A 12,698-nucleotide genomic window follows, 5' to 3' on the forward strand; every position below is an offset into this window, starting at 1 on the left:
TGGTATCAACACCACTACATCACCAAATACAGTGTACGCCCTCCTTGATACAGGATCCACGCAAAAACACCGACTAAATCTATTGTCTGAATCAGTCTCGGTAATCAAAGAAGAAAGTTGAACTCTTGTCTTCTCCGACTGAAAGAAATCAATCAATGTTTCGGCATCGATACCCTTATGCTCATCCCTAAGAGTTTTCTCATAGTTTCTCATATCTCTTTCTGTGCACCTACATGTTCAGGCCCTCCAGACTCTATTTCAAACAATCACAATTGTTGACAAGTGTGTTACATTTGCTTCAGCAAATTGTTGACTCAAGTGTTTTCTTGATGCAGAAACAATACGATGTGAGCATAACAAATGCACATTTGAAGGAGTGGACAATGGATGATTATGACTTTCCATGAAGGTATTAACAACCCAACCAAGACTAGTTTGTTCCTTCACAACTGAAATCTTTGACTTACATCCACTTCTAATCTCACCACGAGCTCTCTCTTTTATTGGTTCCTCACTTTTTGCTTGTTTACTCCATCTAATTTCATCTGTATGTCATTCTTTAAAGCATAAAATTTTTTTCCATATAACTTCATTTATTTTCTTAATTCTTTTGCTATTACTTATTCTTGCACTGAAACCGGCTTCTCGTGCATATTGGTTATAGAACGAAAACGCGTCTTCTAAAGATTCGAATTTCATCCCTATCTTTGGCTTCTGATTGTCTCTAACTTGGGGAATGTATGATTGTTCATCGCCGCTGATTTCTTCCATTTCTATAAAATATGAAAATGAAAATTAATATAGATACATACACTACTTATTGCACAGAGGCGCACACATAATTGAATTGAGTTACCCTTTGCATCACTAATATTTATATCAATCGATGAAGAATAACTTTTTTTGTTCACCAACATCAAAATACGTTCTACATAACTGACCATCGAATATCCAAGATTAAATCATCCGAGAAAAGCATAATGCACAATTTGAACAAAAGTTGAAATTGGATAAAGATGTAACAAATAAAACATCAACAAAAGATTCAATATCACAATTAGAAATTTAGAATTCACCGTCAAAACATACGATAGATTCAACAAATATGAGAACTAGTGAAGAAGTAACTTAAGGTTTTACATCACTGTCTCCACCATTCATGGACAAAACAAACACTTGTTGAACAGCCGCCTCTATCTCCTTTTCCACCGTAATCTCTAAAACCATACACATATTTAAATTACAGTATCATCGCTATAAAATAAAAGGGAAAGAAATACAAATCTGTAGAAACGCTAATAAACAATATCGCGAAAGTCGTTCTTGTTGATGTTACATACCAGTTTTGATTTAAGAATAATGAAAGTCAACGCTTGAATTGAGTCTTGGAGGGCTGCCCTATCCTTTACTAAAATTTGAATGTGAATGAAGAAAGAACCCTTCTATTTAATTTATTTGTTTTTCTTTATAAAAAAATTGAAAAAAACAGTTGACCTCTGTCGTCCATAAATTTTAGTTATTAAAAATAATTATTGTAATTTTTAATTTATAAACTAATAAATATTATAGTTTTTTGTTATGTAATATAATAAAATTTTTAATAAATAGATTTTAAATTCACCTGAAAAATAAAATTGATTGTAAACTATGGTTATCAATATAAAACATATATTTTTAAATCGTCGCAGAAAAATAAAAAAGGACGAGAAAAGAATGAATCAGAATCTTCACAACAATAGTGATGGTTATGTTATAAAAGCCAAGTAAAAACGGGAAACTCCATTGTGTGTTCATCTTCTTGGACAGAAAAATGGTGACATCTAACATATGTGAATTTCTGCCAAAAAAGGAGTTCAATCTTTGTGTGGCTGCTGTTGATGAAATTCGAGGAACTTCGCCACACGCTCTTCTTTTGCTCCTGTCTTGTGATCATAATACTCAACAACGGCAGCACCAGCTAACGCAGCAAGTGTAAGAGCCTGCGCATGCAGCCTGTTTCCAAGAAATATTGTTCAAGGAATTGGCAGGTATCAGATATCGCATAACAACAGTAAATAAAACTCGCGAAAATTCTAAATCAAATAAAGATGAGATGTTTTTGCCACAAATTTATGATTCATTCTGTATCAAATGGTTAAACACAGGTAACATAATATCAATAAGGATCTTTTCATTGTTTATATGTGAGCATGGCCTGTGAGCATGGCCTGTGAGCATGGCCTGTGAGCATGGCCTTGACCTTCCACCTGGTTTAGCATCAGCTACAACCAGGTTCAACAAATGGATGGAAGGATTGCTATGGCATTGAAATCCTCAATTTCCTGTCTACTGTAAAACAATCGTGATAGTAACTTATTTGATGGAAACATTATACATTTCAAGATAAAAAGAGAAGAATAACCCCCCCAAATCAGCTGCTTCGTTTCATGTCCCAAAAATGGATACACCATATAAGAGCACTACACCAAAACAGATCGAATTCTGCTCGTATCAGGACATGGACAGACTACAGTTCTATAACCAAAATATGCCATCATTTCTATCTCTTGAGTTTCCAAGTACAACATGCAAAAAGTATTTATCTTCCGAAATCGTCGAGATTCGTTATCATATAAAGTTTCAATCAAACATCCCATTTGGAAGTTCAAGTTTATCCCCAAAACTTAAATCACAAAAAGGCATAAAACCAAAATCTACTTATGGCGAGCCCTGGATGCAGTACGGCCACGGATTACTTGGGAGCAAAATCGCATTTTTCTTAAAACATTAAACATTAACTGTGAGATTTTGCCAAAACATGGGCCTCATAAATGCAGATTTTTCATCAAGAATCACAAAGCTACATCGGATTCTACAAATGCAGATTTTTATCAACCTACGCCCAATTGGAAAATGATCCTAGTTCCTACCAATCATTTCAAAAGCAAAAGGAAATCAGGAGGATAACTGAATCATCACAAAGGAAACTCAATAAACAATACAAATAAGGAAAAGAAAGACATAGAAAATTGATCGAGAACATAAACAGCTATACCTAGCATGAATAATCTTGACACTGGTTTTCATATTTGGTTGCGACCAATTATACGCCATAGAACCCACGATCCCGCTAGCCCATAAAGTCCCTTCGAACAAACAAGAAAAGCAAACAACCCATTAAAAATTCAATCTTCCAACAGAAAATCATCATAAATAAATCAAACAAATAAGAACAAAATAATTACCGACTGCTCGAAGCTTGTGCTCCACGACCCATTCCCTGATCGATTCAAGCTTGCCCTTTTCTTCTCCCATTCTTTCTCGTTCTTCTCCTCTTCCTTTCTTGGCCGCCTTCAGAATTCTTCGAAAATGATAATATAAATTTTTTGTTTATATATAATATATATACACAAAGATGGGAAAACGAATTTTGACACGCCGCTTCAAAAAGGCTCCACGTTTTAGATTAGTCGACGGAGGAGAAAAAGAGGGAACTTATTTATATTTAATATTACCAATCTTGTCTATTTATTTTTAACTAATCATATTACTAATAGTTACTAATTATATTTAATATCTAATAAAAATTATTATTATTATTAAATAATATATTTATAAATAATATAAAAGGTATTCACCGACTAATCCATTAATTAATTTACAAAAACTTGTGTGAAACGGTCTCATGGATTGTAATTTGTGAGACAGATATCTTATTTTATTGTGAATATCGGTAGGGTTGACACGTTTCACATATAAAAATTAGTGAGCTAAGAGTATTACATTTTATTGTAAATATAGATAGAGTTGACTCGTCTCACAGATAAAGATTTGTGAGATCGTTTCACAAGAGACATACTCTAATTAATTACTATATTAAATCTATAGAGCATATTTCACACCATAAAATTTTAAAACAAACTATAGTTTAGATAATTATTTTATTTAATTGTGAAAACATCTTATAAGAGTTCATATATAAAGTAATTTATTTGGATTTGATATTTAAATTTTAATACAAAAATAATTTTTTTTTTTCTTACCGTACTTTATATATATAATATATTTGGTCCTATTACATAGTCAAGCCCACAGAAGATGTATTCAGCCCAATGTTATTTTTGGCTAATTTTTTTAGTTATTTAAACTAAAATGTGTATTGTCAATCCTCTACCAATTCAGTTTGTCGCAAATCTAATGTCTAATCGTATGGATATGGATTTCTGTCTTTCGTCAAGGTCTCACCAACGTTTACCTGAACTCACTCGTGGTTCGACAGGTGATTAGTGGTTCAGTTACGTTGGAGATTCAATCGATTATGAAAAAACCGAGACTTTTATTTCTTTAATGTTTTTGAGAAGATGGACGAATGGTGTTGTTCATAAATAGCTCATGAAACTATTATTACATCGAAATCGTATCTTGAATGAATTAACGAGGATTGTCCTGTATCATTGGTTGATACTAAACAACTTGATTTTGTTGAGTTATTCCATAGGATTAATTGTCTTCTATGATTGGACTGTGGATATGACTTGGAAAAATAACTCTTAAGTTTCGAATTTGAATTTGAATTTGAAAGGATACAAATAGTATTTAAAATATGTAATAATTATTACTATGAATTCAGATACTATAATTTTGAAGACAAAAATTTGTGTGAGACGGTCTCATGTGTTGTATTTTGTGAGACGTATCTTTTATTTGGGTTGAAGGAAAATATATGTTACAGAATTTTATTTGATGCGATCCTGGCGAAATGGATGAGCAGGGTCGGGTGCTCCACCGGATCGAATCAATAATGTTGTTCAGGAAAATGAGCAAGGTAGATGGATCTGTGAGCTATTGCTTCCACTGTGACCTGCAGACAGGGAGATGAACTCGTGAATGGGCGCCAGAGGGGTGTCCGGCGTAGCCACTCCGATGCTTAAGTCAGTGAGGAACTCAAGCAAGAAAACCAATGTAACCAAGTGATGGTTGTGATATTGGTGTGAATGAATGAATGTAAATGTAAAGATAGAACCTGATATTCATAGTAGGAGAAGCAATGATGATCTCGTTCTCCGTGCTACCTACTAGTTATAGTAGGACGGCTGAGCACACCCTATATTCTGTCATGTCAAATCATATATTAGTCACATCCTTCCTGTCTGATTCCGTCAACCACTTGGATCGATGTCAGAGATGAGACAGTCGCCCACATCCTATTCTGCTAGTATACTCGAGTGCGGTGCTCATATCGAGGTGGCCCGGGTAGAAAGTTCCCGGGAGTTTGAACGAGAGCCCGAGCGTCCGGTGGCCTGGGGAGGAGATGTCCCGGGCATTTACCCGCCCGGCTCCTGATGAACCCTTCCTGCCGACTTGTCCTGATTCTGGCTATCCATCCAGTATCATGGGTCGTCCATGTCCCGTGCACAAGAATTGTCCATGACTCGGGCACAACCCGGGCTATCCCGAGGGTATCATCACTCCCACCTTAAATAGTCGGGCTAGAGTCATACTCGCTGTCCCGATTAGTCTTGTGTGCCCGATCATTGAAAATATTTAATTTGTCGGTAAAAGCATCGGGGGCTTCATGTATCCCAGAGATGGGATGAAATGCCGGAGTCTCGTGTCTTATGGACTTGATATAAGATGCCGGGACCTCATGTCTCCCGGGCTTTAAAATAGATTGCCGGAGCCTCATATCTCCCGAACTTAGGAATAGTCGAGGTGCGGAGCCCCGAGCCAGGTTTGAGAACCCTGGGCTTATGAATAACCAAGGTGCGGAGCCTTGGGCCGGGGAGCATGTCCCGGGTCTTGGGATTGGTCGAGGTGCGGAGCCTCGAGCCAGGGTACGGATCCCTGGACTTAATAGATGACCGAGGTACGGGTTCCCGGGCCAAGGTACGGATCCCTGAACTTAAAAGATGACCGATGTACGGGTCCCCTGGCCAGGGTACAGGTCCCTGGACTTAAAAGATGACCAAGGTACGGGTCCCCGGGCCAGGGTACGGGTCCCTGGACTTAAAAGATAACCAGGGTGCGGAGCCCTGGCCTTCATGAATGGTCGAGGTACGGAGCCCCGAGCCAGGGTACGGATCCCTAGACTTAATAGATAACCAGGGTGCATAGCCCTGGCCTTCATGAATGGTCGAGGTACGGAGCCCCGAGCCAGGGTACGGATCCCTGGACTTAATAGATAACCAGGGTGCGGAGCCCCGGCCTTCAAGAATGGTCGAGGTATGGATCCCCGAGCCAGGGTACGGATCCCTGGACTTAATAGATAACCAGGGTGCGGAGCCGTGGCCTTCATGAATGGTCGAGGTACGGAGCCCCGAGTCAGGGTACGGATCCCTGCACTTAATAGATAAACAGGGTGCGGAGACCTGGTCTTCATGAATGGTCGAGGTACGGAGCCCCGAGCCAGGGTACGGATCCGTGGACTTAATAGATAACCAGGGTGCGGAGCCCCAGCCTTCATAGATGGTCAATTTCCCACAGACGGCGCCAATGATGATACCCTCGGGATAGCCCGGGTTGTGCCCGAGTCATGGACGATTCTTGTGCACGGGACATGGACGACCCATGATACTGGATGGATAGCCAGAATCAGGACAAGTCGGCAGGAAGGGTTCATCAGGAGCCGGGCGGGTAAATTGCCTGGGACGTCTCCTCCTCGGGCCACCGGACGCCCGGGCTCTCGTTCAAACTCCCGGGAACTTTCTACCCGGGCCACCTCGATATGAGCACCGCACTCGAGTATACTAGCAGAATAGGATGTGGGCGACTGTCTCATCTCTGACATCGATCCAAGTGGTTGACGGAATCAGACATGAAGGATGTGACTAATATATGATTTGACATGACAGAATATAGGGTGTGCTCAGCCGTCCTACTATAACTAGTAGGTAGCACGGAGAACGAGGTCATCATTACTTCTCCTACTATAAATACCAGGTTCTATCTTTACATTTACATTCATTCATTCACACCAATATCACAACCATCACTTGGTTACATTGGTTTTCTTGCTTGAGTTCCTCACTGACTTAAGCATCGGAGTGGCCACGCCGGACACCCCTCCGACGCCCATTCACGAGTTCATCTCCCTGTCTGCAGGTCACAGTGGAAGCAATAGCTCACAGATCCATCTACCTTGCTCATTTTCCCAAACAACATTATTGATTCGATCCGGTGGAGCACCCGACCCTGCTCATCCATTTCGCCAGGATCGCATCGTTATTGATATAATCTATTAGATTTAAAATAATTTCCTTAATCTTATCTTTCCTTGTTGAGTTGATTATGTATGATATTTAATGTGATTTTGCCTTTCTGAGATAATTATGTAAATATGCTCTAGATATGATATTTATGATTATGATTTAATAAGATATGATATTAATGTTTAAAAGGAGTTTGTTTTCTAATTAAATTCTTACTTTCCTTATGTAATAGGTTTTCTTGTGCAGATAAAGTCTATATCCTTAAATAAGAGATGAAGGACTTGCGTGTGGTCTCTCTCTCACGGATCATACATTCAGATACGCACTTGTGCACCTCGTAGAAGTTCAGAGAAATAATTCTTCAAGATACGTGCTGGTTGAAGAGTGCTGATACACGTGTTGCCTTGAATGTTGGAAATATCTACAGACAGCATCCGTAACGAAGTTGGCTGAAAATCGTTTTCGTGGCTTCTCTTTTGGCATCACGTATTTGTGCTTTCTTGTTGACATTTTAATACTCTTGATTATTTTATAAAGCTTTTATTTTCTCAACGTGTTGAGAAAATTGATTTTTGTGAAAATCACTAGTGATAGGTTTTGTTAAACGTTTTGGTTTTTTATTGATTAATTTTTGTCCTGAGACACCGCACAAGTATTTATACTTGTGCACATTTAATCTCGTCCATCTGTTTATTTAAAGTGAATTTGTGTTACAAAATATAATATTCCGCTGCATGTTGTCTTGAATGTTGTAACATTTGACGCAACATTTAATTTTGATAAAACACAAATTTATAATTTACATTACTGTTGATATATTTACACATATTTGTCGTAAAACGTTTCTTTCAAGTGGTATCAGAGCCTACTCTTGATATACTAAGTGATAATTCTGGTTTTTGTTTTGTTTGACAGAATTGATTAAATGGATGCATCACTTGCTAATGCAGCGCTTCGACCACCAGTCCTAGATGTAACTAATTACAGCTTATGGAAGGTCAAAATCAGATATTACATAAAATCCATAGATGAACGGGCATGACAGCGTGTCATCAATGGATGGACCTCAACAATCATGATAGATCAAGATGGTGACAGCTTGCCAAAACCTGAAACAGACTGGACTGCTGATGAAGTACAAAATTCGAACTACAACTCAAAGGCCTTGAATGCTATATTTACTTCGGTTGATATGAATATGTTCAGTTTGATCACAAACTGTGCTTCTGCTAAAAGTGCATGGGATACTCTCCAAAGACAATGTGAAGGTTCTGAGAGTGTGCGACGAACTAGGCTAAGGATGCTTACTTCCAAATTTGAAATCATGAGGATGGAAGAATCTGAGAAAATACTGGAGTATGATCGTCGCCTACGGGAAATTGCTAACGAGGCGTTCAGTCTTGGAGACCCCATCTCTAATGAACAATTAGTTAGCAAGGTTCTCTGTTCTTTGCCCGAAAGATTCAACGTAAAAATCTGTGCAATAGACGAGGCTAAGGACAAATCTCAGATGGCTTTGGAAGACCTGATTAGTTCACTTCGAACCTTCGAAATGAACATGGACATGCAGAAGAAAGAAAAGGGGAAGACGATTGCATTCCAAGTCTCAAATGATTTTTATAATGATCTCCTTCATATATCCCAAGAAGTAAATGAATCAGATCTCTGTGAGGATTCTATCTCCTTTATCACAAAGAAATTCGGGGATTACTTGAAGAGAATCAGAGATAAGAAGAAGGATGCACAACCCTCGAAATTTCCAAGTCTTCCTGCCCCTGAAAGGCCACAAAGGTTTCCTGCCAAGCAACAATTTCAACCAAGGAACGAAGGCAAGGGAAAATTTAATTTAAAGAAGTATGATTCGGTGCAGTGTAGAGAATGCAATGGCTTTGGTCACTATGCCAATGAATGTGCTAACAGATTACGCAAGAACAAAGGCTACAATGCGTCTCTAAGCGATGAAGAATCTGATGAGGAGGAGAAATCCAATGATGAAGATAATCACACCTCCTTGACTGCATTATTGACCGAAAATAGCTGGCTACAGGTGAATCATTTAGGTGTTGTCCTAGGTATTGCCACTCCTGGCCGCAACATCTGCAAAAAATCAGTTTGTTTAAAATCTACAGCTTTTGGAAATTCGAGTGTAGATGATGAATTGGAAGCTGATGATGAAGAGATGACTCTTGAGAGTGTTCAAAAGCTTTATGAAGAGTTGTTTGAGGATTGGATCAAAAGAAACAAGCTTAACTCAACTCTTATGAAGGAAAACACCGATCTAAAAGCCGTGGTTGCCAAACTTGAAGTAATTCTGAGCAAAAAGGACTTAGAGCTGGGTAAGACCAAAGAAGAGCTTCAAAAAACAACTGAAACCCTATCCAAGTTCAATTCGAGCACATCCAAGCTTGAATCCATACTTTTGATGGGAAGAGAAGACAAGAAAGGCTTAGGCTTCAAAGACAGTGTGTTTGAAATTAGTGAATATTCAAAATCTACCGTTTTTGTGAAAGGAAAAACTGAGACATTCACACCGTCACAACCTACACCTTCAACCAAAAGCTCTACACCGAAAAGACAACCTACTACTTCTGTTCCTAAGAAAATAAAATGCATGTATGTATGTCATTACTGCTTTAAGCCTGGTCATATCAGGCCCTACTATTTTAAACTCAAGGATGACCGCATGAACCAAAAGTCAATCAGGATGTTGCCCCGAATGTTGCACAACACTTTCCGCAACACCTCCAAACGCAGACCTACAGTAAGACAGGTTTGGGTACCAAATGTAAAAATTCACTGTAATATTGTTTATACTTCATTAAAAACTAACACTGCATGTTACTGGTACTTTGATGGTGGAAGCTCACGCCACATGACAGGATAACGAGAACATCTCGTTGATTATATTGATCAAAAGGGGTGGTAGAGTAACATATGGAGGGGGAGCAAAAGAAAGGATTGTAGGAAAGGGGACATTGAATGTTGAAGGACTACCAAAGCTCCACAATGTGCTTCATGTTGAAGGACTACCAAAGCTCCACAATGTGCTTCATGTTGAAGGATTAAATTCGAATTTGATTAGCATAAGCCAATTGTGTGATGATAATTTACTTGTCAAGTTTAATAAATATACTTGTGAAGTTTTTGATGAAACTAACTTGTGCATCATGACATGTACTAGGTCTTCGGATAACTGCTACCAAATAGGTGAAGAACTTTCATGCAATCATGCACAAATCAGTGTACTTGATTTATGGCATCAGAAACTTGGACATGTGAACTTCAAGATCCTGAAGAACCTATGCAATTACGATGCAGTACGTGGGTTGCCAAATCTCTTTTCTAGTATACCATATGTGTGCGGAGATTGTCAAAAAGGTAAGCAGACTCGCGTGTCACACCCAGTGTTGGCAAAATCTGGGACAACACGCTGTCTGGAGTTACTACACATGGACCTTATGGGTCTTATGGAAGTAGAAAGCTTTGGAGGTAAGAAATATTCTTTTGTATATGTTGACGATTTCTCACGGTTTTCATGGATAAGTTTCATCAGGGAGAAATCGGACACTTTTAATGTTTTTAAACAATTGGTCACAAGAATCACAAACCTCCATAGTTTGAAAGTGAGAAGGATCAGGACTGACCATGGTAAGGAATTTGAGAATTCTTCATTCTCATCATTTTGTGACATGAAAGGAATTTCACATGAGTTTTCGACACCAAAAACCCCACAGCAAAATGGCATTGCCGAACGCAAGAACAGAACACTACAAGAAATGGCAAGGGTGATGCTAACTTCGAAGAACATTTCAAACGTTTTTGGGCAGAGGCCTTAAATACAGCTTGTCATATTTCAAACAGGGTGTATTTGAGAAGTGGCTCAACCATGACATCTTATGAAATAATCATGGGAAAGAAGCCTAATCTCAAATATTTCATATTTTTGGATGTGTTTGTTACACTTTGAATGACAGAGATCAACTTGCAAAATTCGATTCAAAGAGTGATAAGTGTTTGTTTTTGGGATATGCCACTAATAGTCGAGCTTATCGCATGTTTAATTTAAGAACTAGGGCTATTATGGGATCCATTAATGTTGTTTTTGATGATTGTGCAGATCTCAAGAAGAAAATTGCTGAAAATGACATTGAAGACCTTCTGGAAAATCCAATTGTACTAGATAATGCAGGTGTTGCCCCAGATGTTGCAACACCTAGCACAACACGGGACACTGAAGTCACTGAACGTGAGAACGAAACGAACAGTGATGATGACGCAGAAGATGATGGACAGAATATACCAACTAAGATCCAGAAAAATCATGCATCATCTCAAATAATTAGAAGTGTGCAAGGTGAAGTCCAAACCCGAAAGAAAGAGAAAGTCGATTACCGAAAGATGGCTGGACTAGTGTGCATGAGTACCATGTATTCACAGGTCAGATTTTCATGTTTTGTATCTCAATTTGAACCTAAAATGTTAATGAAGCCTTAAAGATGAGTTTTGGATCAATGCAATGCACGATGAGCTTGAGGAATTCGTTCGAAATGATGTTTGGGATCTAGTTCCACCTCCTGACCACGGAAATATAATTGGAACAAAGTGGATTTTTAAAAATAAAACTGATGAGTCAGGGAACATCATTCGAAACAAAGCAAGGTTGGTTGCTCAAGGATACACACAGGTTGAGTAGGTTGATTTTGATGAGACCTTTGCTCCTGTTGCCCGCATTGAGTCAGTCCGACTATTGCTAGCCATTGCATGCTACATGAAAATCAAATAGTTTCAAATGGATGTTAAAAGTGCATTTTTGAATGGTATCTTGTGTGAGGAAGTATATATCAGACAGCCTAAAGGATTTAAAGATCCACATAATTTGAATCATGTGTACAAGTTGAAAAAGGCTCTCTATGGTTTGAAGCAAGCACCACGTGCATGGTATGACAGACTAACAGAATATTTTCTTGAAATTGGCTTCAAACGAGGTGAGGTAGACAATACCCTTTTTATTTAGAAATCCAAAGGTGAAATTCTTATTTGTTAAGTCTATGTTGATGATATAATCTTTGGTTACTCATCTAAAAAACATGCTGATAATTTTGTTGAGTGCATGTCATCTACGTTTGAAATGAGCATGGTTGGTGAGCTAAGTTTTTTTCTTGGCCTCCAAATCAAACAAATGCATGATGACATCTTCTTGTGTCAAAGTAAGTATGCCAAAAATCTAATAAAGAAATTTGCTAATGAGAACACCAAGCACATGAAGACACCTACGGGCTCAAATGAAAAATTATCCAAACATGATGCTGTCGAAAATGTTGACAACACCTTATACTGCAGCATCATAGGAAGTCTCCTGTACTTGACTGCTAGCCATCCAGACTTAATGTTTAGTGTTTGTTTGTATGCTATATAGTATATACCAATCTAATATTAAGATTTCTCACTTAAAATCCGTAAAACGTATCCTACGATACATAGCCGGAACCATTGACTTAGGATTATGGTATA

The 12,698-nt window shown here is 38.4% G+C and overlaps 2 protein-coding genes across 2 annotated transcripts; one reads left to right on the plus strand and one right to left on the minus strand.

Moving 5' to 3' along the window:
* Positions 1-1,616: 1,616 nt before the first annotated feature.
* LOC142541670 (uncharacterized) lies at positions 1,617-3,437 on the minus strand. The gene is made up of 3 exons (XM_075648144.1): positions 3,225-3,437; positions 3,035-3,125; positions 1,617-1,992 (listed from the first exon to the last, which is right to left on the minus strand). Exons 1-3 carry the CDS (start codon positions 3,292-3,294, stop codon positions 1,854-1,856), a joined length of 300 nt encoding a protein of 99 aa, XP_075504259.1. The 5' UTR covers positions 3,295-3,437; the 3' UTR covers positions 1,617-1,853.
* A 4,825-nt stretch (positions 3,438-8,262) lies between these two features.
* LOC142542032 (uncharacterized) lies at positions 8,263-11,880 on the plus strand. Its single transcript, XM_075648480.1, has 4 exons — positions 8,263-9,800; positions 10,369-10,676; positions 11,305-11,614; positions 11,676-11,880. The coding sequence occupies exons 1-4, from the start codon at positions 8,263-8,265 to the stop codon at positions 11,878-11,880; spliced, it is 2,361 nt and encodes a 786-aa protein (XP_075504595.1).
* The last annotated feature ends 818 nt before the right edge of the window (positions 11,881-12,698 follow it).

The sequence above is a fragment of the Primulina tabacum genome, chromosome 4 (genome assembly GCF_025594145.1).
Source record: "Primulina tabacum isolate GXHZ01 chromosome 4, ASM2559414v2, whole genome shotgun sequence".
Lineage (NCBI taxonomy): Eukaryota > Viridiplantae > Streptophyta > Magnoliopsida > Lamiales > Gesneriaceae > Primulina > Primulina tabacum.